Raw genomic sequence first — 13,469 nt, forward strand, 5'->3', positions numbered from 1 at the left:
CTTAATTTGGGAAACTGTGATTTCCTTACAACTAGTATAACAGCATTTTTAATTGTCTTCTGTTTTTGTACACAGGGTTTCAAAATTTACGTGGTCTCTTCAGGCTGGGAACCTATGGCTCATCCACAGTTTCTCTCCCAACATGGGGTACCCATAGAAAAGGATTCAGGGGTACGCTAAGGCGTCAGCATCAAACATTTGACAGCCAAGTGATTTCTTGTTTGAAAGTTGTTATAAATAGTGTTGACAATAATTGGGTTAGGGGTGTTAGTAGTGATAATCTGTGACCTGGATCACCACAGTCTTGCTGCTGCTGTTTCTCAGCTGTCTCTCTGCCAACAGCAGTGTGACTCTCAGCTTGGTTGCTGTGTATCAAGTGCTGCTCTTCTTGGGCTGGATGAACACAAAAAGAGAAGAGAGGGGGTTAAGCATGGGGACTGCCTCATTTTTTTCCCACTCTGAGCAGTGCTGTGGCTACCATTCATTTATGGTGGGTACTGAAGCATGATGGTTTGTGATGATTGCTGAGTGAGCTGCGCCGCCCCCACCCGGAGGGTAATGTGCTTCCACTTTGTGTTGGAAGTGCTGGACTCTAATTCTGTTTGGAAAAAAAGAAAGTATTCTGGTCTCCTTTTAGGAGAAAATGGATGGTAGTTAGTGGCAGCTGTGCAAACTGGCTGATGTAACCTGCCTGCAAAATTGAGGGGACTTTAAAATCAGCTGTGTTAAAAGCTATAGTGGCTTTATAAGTGGACTGCCACAAAAGCTGTCTGTTTAACAATGCAATTTCCAACTGATGTCTCCTTGGAAATAAAGGAAAGCTACAGGTTCCTTGGTGAAAGAATATCTGTTTAAATAAATGAGTTGTTCCTAGATTTTTAGGAAATACATAGACTCAAAACATAAGGACTACAGGTAAAAGTAAACTCTCACATGGCAAGTCTCAAGGGAATCAGTGAAATTTCAGAAAAATAGAAATTCTTATAAAACTACTCTGTGAAAGAATTGGTTCCCCTTTCCCATGAACCAGGTAATATTTCAGATGGAAATATAGTTTTTCATTGGAGAACACAATTTAGAGCGAAAATTTATTAAACATTTTGAACACATCAAGTAAGGTAGGTCTGTAATTTGCAGACTTTTAATAAACAAATGTATTCATTGAAGTCTGCATATCAGACATGAGAAAAGTGTTTGGTGTCTTACTATCCTTCTTCCCATGTAAAATTATGTAGCAATGAAACTGTACCTTGGGCACATGTTAATTACGCTTCCTGGGGCACCTGGGTGGCTCAGTGGTTGAACATCTGCCCTCTGCTCAGGTTGGTTCTGGGGATCTGGGATCGAGTCCCACATAGGGCTCCCCACAGGGAGTCTGCCTCTCCCTCTGCTTATATCTCTGCTTCTCTCTCTGTGTCTTTCATGAATAAATAAATAAAATATTTAAAAAAAATTATGCTCCCTAAGGCATATGTAGCTTTGACAATAGTACTGAAGGATCTCTACTCCATAGAAAGAATAATGTATTTGTCATTAATGCGAGTCTTTATTGTTAGACTGAATTTTGCATTGCTTTTCTTCAGGGCATTGAGGTAAACTAACAAATTTTCATTCATGTTCACAGTTTTTGTTTTGATATTGCTTCTTTTTTCTCTTCACTGTATTATAAAGTCCTGTATAATTATTGATTTATTTGGAAGAAAATGATCCACAGCTTGGGGAAATTATACTTATTTCTGGGCTGCAGTAAGTGGCAAAAAGTGTTCATTTTCTCTTAGATCCTAGCAATAAGGTTCCTTTAGCCTAAATTCAAATTAATTCATATAAATATATCTATCAAGTAATTGCATAGATTTTTTTATCAAGTTTCCTCTTTAGATGATGTACAAAGCATTTTTCCGGCTATGCAAGAGAGTGACTCAAAAGTGAAGTGATGGTTCTCAAAACAGGGTCCCCAGATCAGCAGTATCAGCATCACCAACTTTTCTGAGTAACATTTTTTTTCACCTGCAAACTTCTGAAAATACAACTTCTAGGCCCCATCCTAGACCTGCTAAAAGGTCTGGAGTGGGGCAGTAATTTGTGTTTTAACAAGCCTTGCTGATGTTTCCAATGCACGCTGAAGTTTGAGAACCACTGGAGTAAAGCATGAAGGTCTTCCTAGCAACTGCCTACCTCACTCCCTTCCCTATTTCTCAAAGCAGTGGAAGAAGGTTCAGAATACGGGCAAGTAGTTACAGCAAAAGGAACATGCAGCTTCAATAGGATGAACAGGGATCCCTGGGTGGTGCAGCGGTTTGGCGTCTGCCTTTGGACCAGGGCGCGATCCTGGAGACCCGGGATCGAATCCCACATCGGGCTCCCGGTGCATGGAACCTGCTTCTCCCTCTGCCTGTGTCTCTGTCTCTCTCTCTCTCTGTGACTATCATAAAAAAAAAAAAAAAAAAAAAAGGATGAACAAATGATCTTCACATTTTATTACTGCTTAACTTTTTGATCAAATCACAGGAAAACAAAACCAAAAAGTAAGAAAACAAAAAGAGCTGGTGCATTTAAAAGCCTTCCATAAAACGGTAGACAGAAGGTACTTTGTTAAGAAGCAATGCACAATTGTAGTAAAAGCAAAGACTATATTGTTTTGTGGGATACAAACAAGGTGACAATTCCCATTTCCTTTCTATTTTTAATTTTTTAAAGATTTTTTAAAATGTATTTATTCATGAGAGACACAACACAGAGAGAGAGAGAGAGAGGCAGAGACACAGGCAGAGGGAGAAGCAGGCTCCACGTAGGGAGCCTGACGTGGGACTCGATCCCGGGACTCCAGGATATTGCCCTGGGCCAGATATTTTTATATTAAAATTGTAATCTAGAAATTGATCTTCATAGACTTTTAAACAACCACACTTGCCTGTTGATAACAAGAACATATGTTAAAGACATGATCTATTTTTTTTAAAGATTTTATTTATGTATTCATGAGTGACACAGAGAGAGGCAGGGACATTGGCAGAGAGAGAAGCAGGTTCCATGCAGAGAACCTGATGTGGGATTGAATCCCAGGACTCCAGGATTACTCCCTGGACTGAAGGCAGATGCTCAACCACTGAGTTGGGTGTTGAATCATCCAGGTGTCCCAAGACATGATGTATTAAAACTCTAATAAATGACAACTTTGAGTCTCCAATCATGCTGTAGAAAAGTAGGCCTTATATAAAGGAAGTAATTTTAATAAACATAATTGAGGAATTTATGATATATTATTGAAAACATTGGAAAAGAGACAAAAGTTTAAATTTTGGAAGCACTTCATATGAATGTGATTTTTTTGAAAAAAGAAAAAATGACAGAAATTTTTATCAATAGTGGGGATGCCTAGGTGGCTCAGTGGGTTAAGCAACCAACTCTTATTTCAGTTTAGGCCAACACCTCAGGGTGGTGATATGGAGCCTTTCCCACCACTTCTCTCTCTCTTTAAAGAAAAAATATAATTCTGGGACATCTTTTGATACGTAAAACATCAGTTGATATAAAAAATCAATTAAATATAAAACGATGTAATTCTGGAATGGAAATTAATTTGATTTTATTTTCAATAAATTTTGTGGATTTTTACATGTTATATAAACTTTGACTCAAATAATGCTCTAAATTTTTGTCTTTTAAAATTAAAATGACTAGATTTATTGTTCATGACAATCAATTTCTGCTAAAGTTCATTTGCAATCAAGAGGAAAATATATTTTTTTAAGATTTTATTTATTTATTCATAGACGCAGAGAGAGAGGCAGAGACACAGGCAGAGGGAGAAGCAGGCTCCATGCAGGGAGCCTGATGTGGGACTCAATCCCGGATCTCCAGGATCTCACCCCAGGCTGCATGGGGCGCCAAACTGCTGCGCCACCGGGGCTGCCCTTTTTTTTTTTTTTTTTTAAGATTTTATTTATTTCAAGAGGAAAATATTAAAGAACTTTGTGGAATTAGTCTCATGAAATAAGTTTTTGAAATAAAAATTTTCAAGTAAAGCAAAATTTTTGAAATAATAAAAAAATTCCACACTTTATCAAATAGTGTTAATTACAAAATCTATAAAAGAAAGGAAAATGCTTAAGCAATAAAATTAAAATTTTAACATTATATAATTTAAATAATAGATTGTTTTAAAAAAGAAAATATTATAGAACTTACTTAATATAATTTCTATATAGATGTATCATTGCCATTTATGTTTAGAATTTGGACAATAAGCCTTGTTTTTAAAAAGTAGAGAATTGCTTTTCAGAAATGACAGTTTTTTAAAAAGGCTTGCTTTATTTATTTATTTATTTATTTATTTATTTATTTATTTGAGAGAGAGAGAGAGAATGAACATGAGCAGGGTGGAGGGGAGTAGCAAAGGGAGGAGAGAGAGAATCTCAAGCTGACTCCACACTGAACAGGGGCTGCACTTGATCTCACAACCCTGAGATCATGACCTGAGCCAAAATCAATTCAGATGCTTAGCCCACTGAGCCACCAGGTACTTCCAGAAATGACATTCTACTAGAGATGTCAATCTTTTTTAACTCTATAGGGGAAAAAAGTCACCTTGTTAAACTGGAGATAATTTGAAAACTGAAAGACATTTCTGACATGAAAAATATATATAGAGTATTTGAAATAAAAATTAACAAGTGATCAATTACATTAGAAAACATCAATTTTTCTAATATGAAAATAATATTTATATGACAAAACTCAAAAAATGAATGTTTACATTCCTTGATTTATTGTGCGACAAATTTGACCAAATGACATTTGCAAAACTCTATGACTGAATTAAATAAGACATTCTTACAATTTTCATGATTTAGTTAGTAATAAATACATTGAATACTTAAAGATATACATAGTATTTAAGGGCTAGATAAAATTTGAATGCGATCATTGTTAATTCAGTAAAGACTAGTAGATAATTCAGCAGGATGGCACTATCATTAATGTTAATAGAAGTGATCAACTTGCTGAGTCTTGATACCACTCAATGTCTCTAAATCTGATGGAGAATTCTTTAAAGGAGTTTAGGATGGTACTCTATATTAAATCATCTCTCTGATAGAGATATCATTTAGCTGGTATCACCCATGTAAAAAAAAAGAGTATGCCAGTAAGTTTTAGAAATTAATAAATTATTATTTTTTAAGATTTTATTATTTTATTCATGAGAGACACAGAGAGAGAGGAAGAGACATGGGCAGAGGGAGAAGCAGATTCCCTGTGGGAAGCCCAATGAAAGGCTCAATCCCAGGATTATGGAATCACACCCTGAGCCAAAGGCAGATGCTCAACCACTGAGCCATCCAGATGTCCCAAAATTAAGAAATTATTTAAGAATTACTAGAATAATAAGATGAATGATTTGTGTCATGGTTTCTTTTACCTTATATTTTATATTTTATTTTAAATTAATAAATATATATTTATAAATATTCAATTATTAAACATAATCACTATCATTAAATATTTAATTATTTAAATAATCCACAATATTTATTTTTATGAAATATATTTATGCATTGAAAATATATGCATTAACATAAAAATAATACATTTTTAACCTTTGATTTTTATATTGATTTATATATTAACTGATATTATTAAATTAGTTGTTAAGATGTTTGAATATGGCCCCTGCTCCTTCTCACTCCATCATCATAATCAAGAGACAGATCAGCTTGGGTGCTCATCATCTTGGAGTGGAGTAACACAATAAAAATCATGACAGCATTTTAAAAAGGGTTTATTTCCAGAGGCTAAAAATACTTTGCTAAAGCTTAATTATAAATAGTAATGCATTATTTTTAATTGTTGTATTATATTCCAGTGAGATCAAGTCTCTGTATCTCACTCTTCGTATTACATGTTGCAAATTTAATGTAGAGATTATAACATTACTTCACTTAGTATCCTTTCTCATTTGAGAAGGACCAGCAAATCAGAATATCACACACACATAGAAGGAGGTAGAGGGTATTTTAAGTCTTCTAGAATCATATCTGACTGGTTAGTTACTTCCTTAAGTCACAGTTCTCTCAGTGTCATGTGGTCCAGGCAAGATCCTAAATGTGCAAGAGGGAAAAACAAATCTGGGCAAAAAGTAAAAGGGTAAGAATAAAAAGGAAGTAAATGAAGAGGATTCAAGTCTGATTTTCTATTTCCCTTAGGGTCAAAAGTATTTCAGACAAATACCATTCATGCAATCTGGAAAAATGCTATTTACTGCATTGTAAACAAGGGGATAGAAAGTGACATACTAAAGAAAGGCAGAAGATTAGAAATAAAAACTAAAAAGACAAAAAATAAACCCTGTAGAATCAGTGACAAATGGAAGAGAAAGCAAATAAAACTGTCAGAGAAAAAAAGAAAGCTATTTAAAGAAGACAAAGAATTATACATAGAGGTATCAAGTGAAAGCTTTTGTATTCTTGCTTACTAATCTTCAGTAATTCACTCCTCATTTTATGAAAACATAATAGACATGAAATAAGAAAAATTAAATTTTCTCCATATTTTTGTAGTTAAGATTGATTTTAAAGAAAATGTAATTGGAAAAATACTTTAAATATTAAATGACAAAAACTACTGTGACTGTGTGTGTGCGCGCATGTAAAACTTTCCATTTGTTCTTAACATAATTACTTTTAAAGTAATTGTTTTAAGAGGAACCAGGTGAGGAAATTGTACTCCTAAGTAAAAGAAACAACTGTTAACCATCACACTAAGATCCTTGAGATCCAATTGTCATATGAATCTGTTTTCTGAAATTCATTGGATCATGGGTCCTACCAAGGCTGTTAAAAACTTGACATGCCTGTTTAACAAATTCAATAGTTTATCTTTTCTTAGCTCTGTTTGTCGCCTGGAGTTCAATACTTGCATTCATCTCAGCTTATTGCATGGGTTTTAGCCGATGGAGATCCGCTGATAGGATCGCTGACAGTGGAGTCAGTTACTCTCCTGTGATAAAGTTCCTGGTTGATCGATGCTCTTTTATTTTTTCATTTAGCACTCTTTCTGTCTTCACAAATGTATTCCCTACCACAAGGACTGCTATACATTCTAGATTTCCCAGGCAATCTTATCTCGCAGTTCAGCACAGACCTTTGCTTTGTTCTATAGAGCGGATTTCTAAGTCTCTTTTTCTTGGTTCTTTCTGAAAGATAGGCACTGGGACAGAAGGACATTTATTTAAGTCAAATAACTTTTAAAGATCCTTATGCACTTCAGATTTTTAAAAGTTTTATTGGTATTCAGTTAATTAACATATTGTGTATTATTGGTTTCAGAGGTGGAGGTCACTGATGCATCAGTCTTATCTAATACTCAGTGCTCATTACATCACGTGCCCTCCTTAATGTCCAGATTAAAAAAAAAATGCAATGTATTTAAAAAATAAGATTCTTTTTTTTTTTTTTTTCTATGTCCTCAATACAATTACTCTTTTTTCCCCCCTGTATGCAAACTCTGACCATGGTGGATCAAGGACTTAGAGAGCAAGGTCAGCAAGTGTCAAGAGCAATAACTTCCTTATTAGGTGCTTTTTCCTTTCTTTCCTTTTCCTTTCCTTTCCTTTCCCCTCCTCCCCCTCATCTTCCCCCCTCCTATTAGACAGATGTTATCCGTGAGTGTTTTCTTTTTTTTCCCTAGACCTTTGAGGCATATAGAGGAGGTCATTAATGGTAACTCAGAAATGAGGAAGCTTGCTCTTACAACTAGAAACGTTCCTGTGTGACCAGATCAGTTTCCCACTGATCCTGCAATACCAGGTGAATGCTCACTTGGTGATGTTCAGTACAGATATAAAGATTTATTGAGATTTGGCAATCAAATCAAAGAAAGCAATTTGAGGCAACAAAGAACTAAGATACATGGTGACTTTTGACTAAATGTATCATAATTGAGTTAGATGCTTATAGGAAATCATGTTCTGTCTTAAAGGGAAAACATTAAACGCCACCAGAATGAATTAGATATACAAATACACAGGAAATATAGAGACTATTTTCTGTTTTAAATAATTATATTAATTGAAGCAATATTTTAAAATAATTTTACTGGTGTAGTCCCATATTAAAATAGTAGCTACAATAGCTTCTAAAATTTATTGAATTATTTCACAGCATTTGTAAAATGAAATATTTTTATATATTCATAACATATGGCAGGGGTCAGTTTATTTCAAGAACTGCATGATTGCATTTTTCAGCATTCATAATACCTGTGATACATTTTATAAAACATAATTTTCCTATATGGAGCATCTGACTAAAGCTGACTGGACATTTTTTTAACAGATTTATGAAGAAGCTTTTCTTTCCTCCTCTCTAAACTAACATTATTTGAACTTAAATTCCTGTCTTTTGTGTCATTAGAGCAAGCCACAATTTCCTCGTTCTACTTCAGAACATTTTAGAGACATCTACTGGAAAAGCACATTATTGCAAATTTCATAAAATTGGTTTAAAAAGTATATTGTTGCTGATGTTCCAAAAAAATTGTCTTGTATCCCAAATCACAAAATTAGGTCCCTTTCTGAATTCCCTTTCTGAAATTCTTTGATCCCTAGAAAGGTATAACAAATGTAAAATACATCAAAACTATTACTTTCCTAATAGACTTAATACTTCTTCCCTTTTTTTCTCAACAATATGCTATTCACTTAGACTTTTACAAATATGTGTCCTCTTGATAGTATGACTAATATTCTTAATATGTGAATCTAGAACATTTTGCCAGAATTTTTATTATCTAAATTGTAGCAAAATGAGCATGTATGGAAGTTCAGTAATATTAGAAACAGCATATTGTGGAGTAAGAAAACAGGAGGAATTGCCTCATGGATTTCTAATCACAACATCCCTTTCTAACAGTTGGAGATGGAGTTATAGAGGGGTGGAGGGAGAAAGAAGAAGAAAAATGTAGAGAAGTGGAGACGAAATAAAAGAAAATACAGTTGCTAGCTCTTCCATTTTATTCCTTCTATGGATCTTCCTTGTATATTTAAAAAGATCTCCCTTCTGCACTCTCAATGAAAAAGAGATTGTTACTTTTCTTTTATGACATTTATTTTATTTGTGGGGATGAAAATTTTGGGGAAGTAGGGATTTGTAAAATTTATATAGTATTTTATAAATTTTCCATGGGTAAAATAATCTCCTGATGTGAAGGACTAGCACTGAAGTAATTATCACAGTAGCTACATGACCAGTTATTCCAAACCCGTGAGGGCTCTGAAGAAGTTTAAAGAATGGATGAGCCACACTGATTATTCTTGTCATATTTGGGGCTGCTTGTCATATGAGACAATGCTGGAGAGTGTTGTCAAAGGAAACCTGACAATTTTCACTTCCATATAAGGACAAAATTATTGGCACATATATAAAGTGTGATACGGTGAGTGGGTGGAGGGTAGACGATTTGGGATGTAGTAGGGGAGGAATCAGAAGGGGGAAAATGTGGAAAGGAAGGAAGGAGGGGAGGAAGGAAGGAAGGAAGGAAGGAAGGAAGGAAGGAAGGAAGGAAGGAAGGAAAAGAAGCCCAGGATAGATGAAATAATCACGATTGATTCAAGGGACAAAGGGACACAGTAGTTCTTGATATTACCAGTGCATCAACCACACTAATAAAAAATTCAATAGCTTTTATGTATTGCGATAAAAGTGAAGAGCGGGATGGTCAGAATATCATAGGGAGCAACAGTAGGTTTTATTGGAATCACCGTTATAACGAATTGATTGTATGACATGACACAATGGGCATAGCTGCCATCAGGAAGTTATTCCTACCATAGATTTCAATAGAAAGATGATCTTTCTACCACAGCTTAATCAGCGGATGCCTGAATCATGAGTAATTCTAATTACACTAATGTAACAGAAAGTCATCGTCAGATCTGTTCTGGAACATTTTTGTTAATGGATATAAAAGATAATGATTTGTAAATCTAGTATTAAAAATATCCATAGGTTACTTCCAATTAGAACATGAGATGTCATTAAATAATCAGAGCTAAACTATTTGAATTAATTTAAATATTCTGTGTGATACTTTGAAAAAAAAGAGGATGACAATATATAGTAGATATTCAAAACTGTCAACTAGCCTTGTTTCTTGTATGTACATTTATAATGATGGAATTCTATGATTTTTCCTCACAGGTGTATACTGTCCACCTTAGTGGACTGTAGATTAGTAGATATAAAAGGACAAAGTATAAGGTAATGGCAGTTCTTATTAGCCGCAGCTCACGGCATTCTTTGACATAAAGATTTTGTTTTCTGCCATACATGAATGTTCAGTTCCTTAGGTGCAGTAGGGTGTGTAATGACATTCTAAATTTCTAGAAAAGTATGCTGTGAACAAACACTTGAATCTTTAAGAAATAATAATTGAATTAATATTCCTAAAATGAGGGCACCAGGGTGTCTCAGTGGTTGAGTATCTGGCTTTGGCTTCAGGTTGTGATCCCGGGGTCCTAGGATCGAGTCCCACATCGGTCTCCCCAGGGCGAGCCTGTTTCTCCCTCTGCCCATGTCTGCCTCTCTATATATATCTCTCATAAATAAATAAATAAATAAAATCTTTAAAAATATATATTCCTAAGATGTCCTTCTTTGTAGAAGAAGGAAAATTAAAAAAAAAAAAAACTGGTCTTAGATTTTAGAAATACAATTCTAAATACTGTTCAGAACTTTTAACCATCTGCTATATATAGATCATACAAAAATATGTTTTACCACTGTGAATATATTTGTGCACCTAACAAAATTCAGGAATCATTTGAAAGTGAGATCATATTTGGACTTTTTTAGAATATGCTAAATTACCTTGTTTCTAAATACTTTGGGTATAGATGATATTTTATTTAAAAGTTTACTTTACCTAAATTTAAAAAATTTAAAAAAAAAAAAAAAAAAAAAAAAAGGGATCCCTGGGTGGCGCAGCGGTTTGGCGCCTGCCTTTGGCCGAGGGCGCGATCCTGGAGACCCGGGATCGAATCCCACATCGGGCTCTCGGTGCATGGAGCCTGCTTCTCCCTCTGCCTATGTCTCTGCCTCTCCCTCTTTCTCTCTCTGTGACTATCATAAATAAATTAAAAAAAAAAAAAAAAAAAAAAGTTTACTTTACCTGATTATGAATGAAGTACATATTCATACTAGACCCTGAAAATGTATTAAATTTGTATAACATTTCTGAAATTCAGGCCAGACCCAGAACAAATAACATTACAGTTGAATTTGCCTACAGATTCTCCTGAATGGGCTAGAAAAACCATTTATGACATCCCTAACGAAACCGCAAGTTTCCTAGAGCTTTTGTATTACAACTTTCTTTTTTCAAATGTGAATCATAATGGTTTCTCCACACTTACATTAATTTTTAATCACAGTCTCTCATACTGCTGATTGAATTCCTCACCACTGCTAATGGTCTTCCTTGTAATATTCATTCATTTAAAATATGTATGCTGATGCCATATCTTATTTTTCAAAGGAAACCTGTTTAAAGCCAAAAGCAAAATAATAGCCACATGGATGTTAGCCCACAGCAGGTTACCATGTGTTTGATTAGCCTTGCCACCAGAAAATCCTTAAAATCACAGTTGATAAAATGGCTCTGTTAGGATTTAAGAAGAAAAGCACAATTATTCATGCCACATTTGTATATTCTTTTTTAATTCAATATATTTTTTTATTGAAGTTCTATTTGCCAACATATAGTATAACACCCAGTGCTCATCCCATCAAGTGCCCTTCTTTAAAACAGAATTTGTTCACATACATAATATTATTTCAAATAATTGAACTGGAACAAAACTAGAAGGTAGTTTTTTTTTTCATATAGGGTCATTACTAGTGATTATTTAAAATACAAAATTAGGATTTCTGATATTTTAATGAGGCATGCCTCCACAGCATATAGTTAAGAAAAAGTGAGATCTCCACTTACTCATCATCTAAAACTAACATAACAATATAAGAATATATAAGATATCCCATTATGAGATTTAGGATATTAGAGTAGCTACAAAGTTAGGAAGCTCCCAAGAGGTAACAGTTTTAATGATTTGGCCACCTGTTCATTAACTGTGGTTCAAAAGGGAAAATACAACTCTTCTTCACTAGAATTATTTGCTTATTCTTCATAAGTTTTATGCTTCTAGGTGTTATTATAAAATTACTATTAGAATATACCTTTTAGCTGACATTTTGCTCCACTGAATCCAGGACAGCACTTCCATTCCAATGAGGTAACGATTTTATGTTGCATCCTGTAGACAGGATTAGATATCTTCTGAGATCTGGAGAGGAGAGCAATTATTTGTCTCACATTAAATTATCAGTTGGGATAATTAAAGTTTTGGAGACAATGCCTAAAATACAAGAAGCATTCAGTAAATGTTATCTGTGATTATTATTATAATCTTCATCAACATTATTATTATTATTATTATTATTATTATTAGAGAGAGAGAGTGGGTCGGGAGGGGAAGAAGTAGGGGGAGAAGGAGAGAGAAAATCATAAGCAGGCTCCACACAGTGCAGAATTGATGTGGGGCTCAATCTTATAACCCTGAGATCATGACCTGAGCTGAAATCAAGTCAGACGCTTAACCAACTGAGCCACCAGGTGTCCCTCATCAGTATTATTGTTAAACTTACATTTCTTTAAATAAATTACAAAAAGCATGAAGAGTTATGCTATTTGGTATTTTAAGTTTATACCCATCCTTACATTCTCCAAACATAGTATAGCTTTTTCCTTGATAATACTTTTTACTAAACCAATATTAAAACTTATTTAATCTTATTTTTAAAATAGTTTATGAGGATAATTTCTTTGATTTCAATTCTTATTATTCCTTGTATCTTTATAATTAAAAGGATTTGTTTTCCCCCAGATCAACATCAAACATATCAACATCAAACATTAAAAACTGTATATCAAAAAAATAAAATAAAAACTGTATATCAGTGATCTCATTGAAATTATGATAACCACTATGATTTTTAACCTGCACTTTTTCCTTTCTCAAGTTTTAACATTTGGGATCCCTGGGTGGCGCAGCGGTTTGGCGCCTGCCTTTGGCCCAGGGCGCGATCCTGGAGACCTGGGATCGAATCCCACGTCGGGCTCCCGGTGCATGGAGCCTGCTTCTCCCTCTGCCTATGTCTCTGCCTCTCTCTCTCTCTCTCTCACTGTGTGGCTATCATAAATAAATAAAATAAAATAAAAAATTAAAAAAAAAAGTTTTAACATTTTTATTTTTTTTATTTTTTTTATTTTTTATTTTTTTTAACATTTTTATTTTTAATATTATTTCTGTCATATGGTATTTGTCTCTGATAGAAAGAAATGGGGAAGAGAGAGAGAGAGGAAGAAAGGGATCCAACATGAGAAAATATTTCTGAGAAGAAACCATGGAAGCA

General features: G+C 34.2%; 1 protein-coding gene across 2 annotated transcripts in view; it reads right to left on the reverse strand.

Annotated features, from left to right (window-relative positions):
* Positions 1-13,469, reverse strand: part of MMRN1 (multimerin 1) — a 73,667-nt gene that overhangs the window by 23,277 nt on the left and 36,921 nt on the right. For both annotated transcript variants that reach the window (XM_038582138.1, XM_038582139.1), the window contains exons 4-5: positions 12,234-12,340; positions 289-393 (exon numbers count right to left, since the gene is read on the reverse strand). In XM_038582138.1, coding sequence (XP_038438066.1) covers positions 289-393; positions 12,234-12,340 — 212 coding nt within the window. The remainder of the gene's footprint in view (positions 1-288; positions 394-12,233; positions 12,341-13,469) is intronic.

The sequence above is a fragment of the Canis lupus genome, chromosome 32, assembly GCF_011100685.1.
Source record: "Canis lupus familiaris isolate Mischka breed German Shepherd chromosome 32, alternate assembly UU_Cfam_GSD_1.0, whole genome shotgun sequence".
Taxonomy (NCBI): Eukaryota; Metazoa; Chordata; class Mammalia; order Carnivora; family Canidae; genus Canis; species Canis lupus.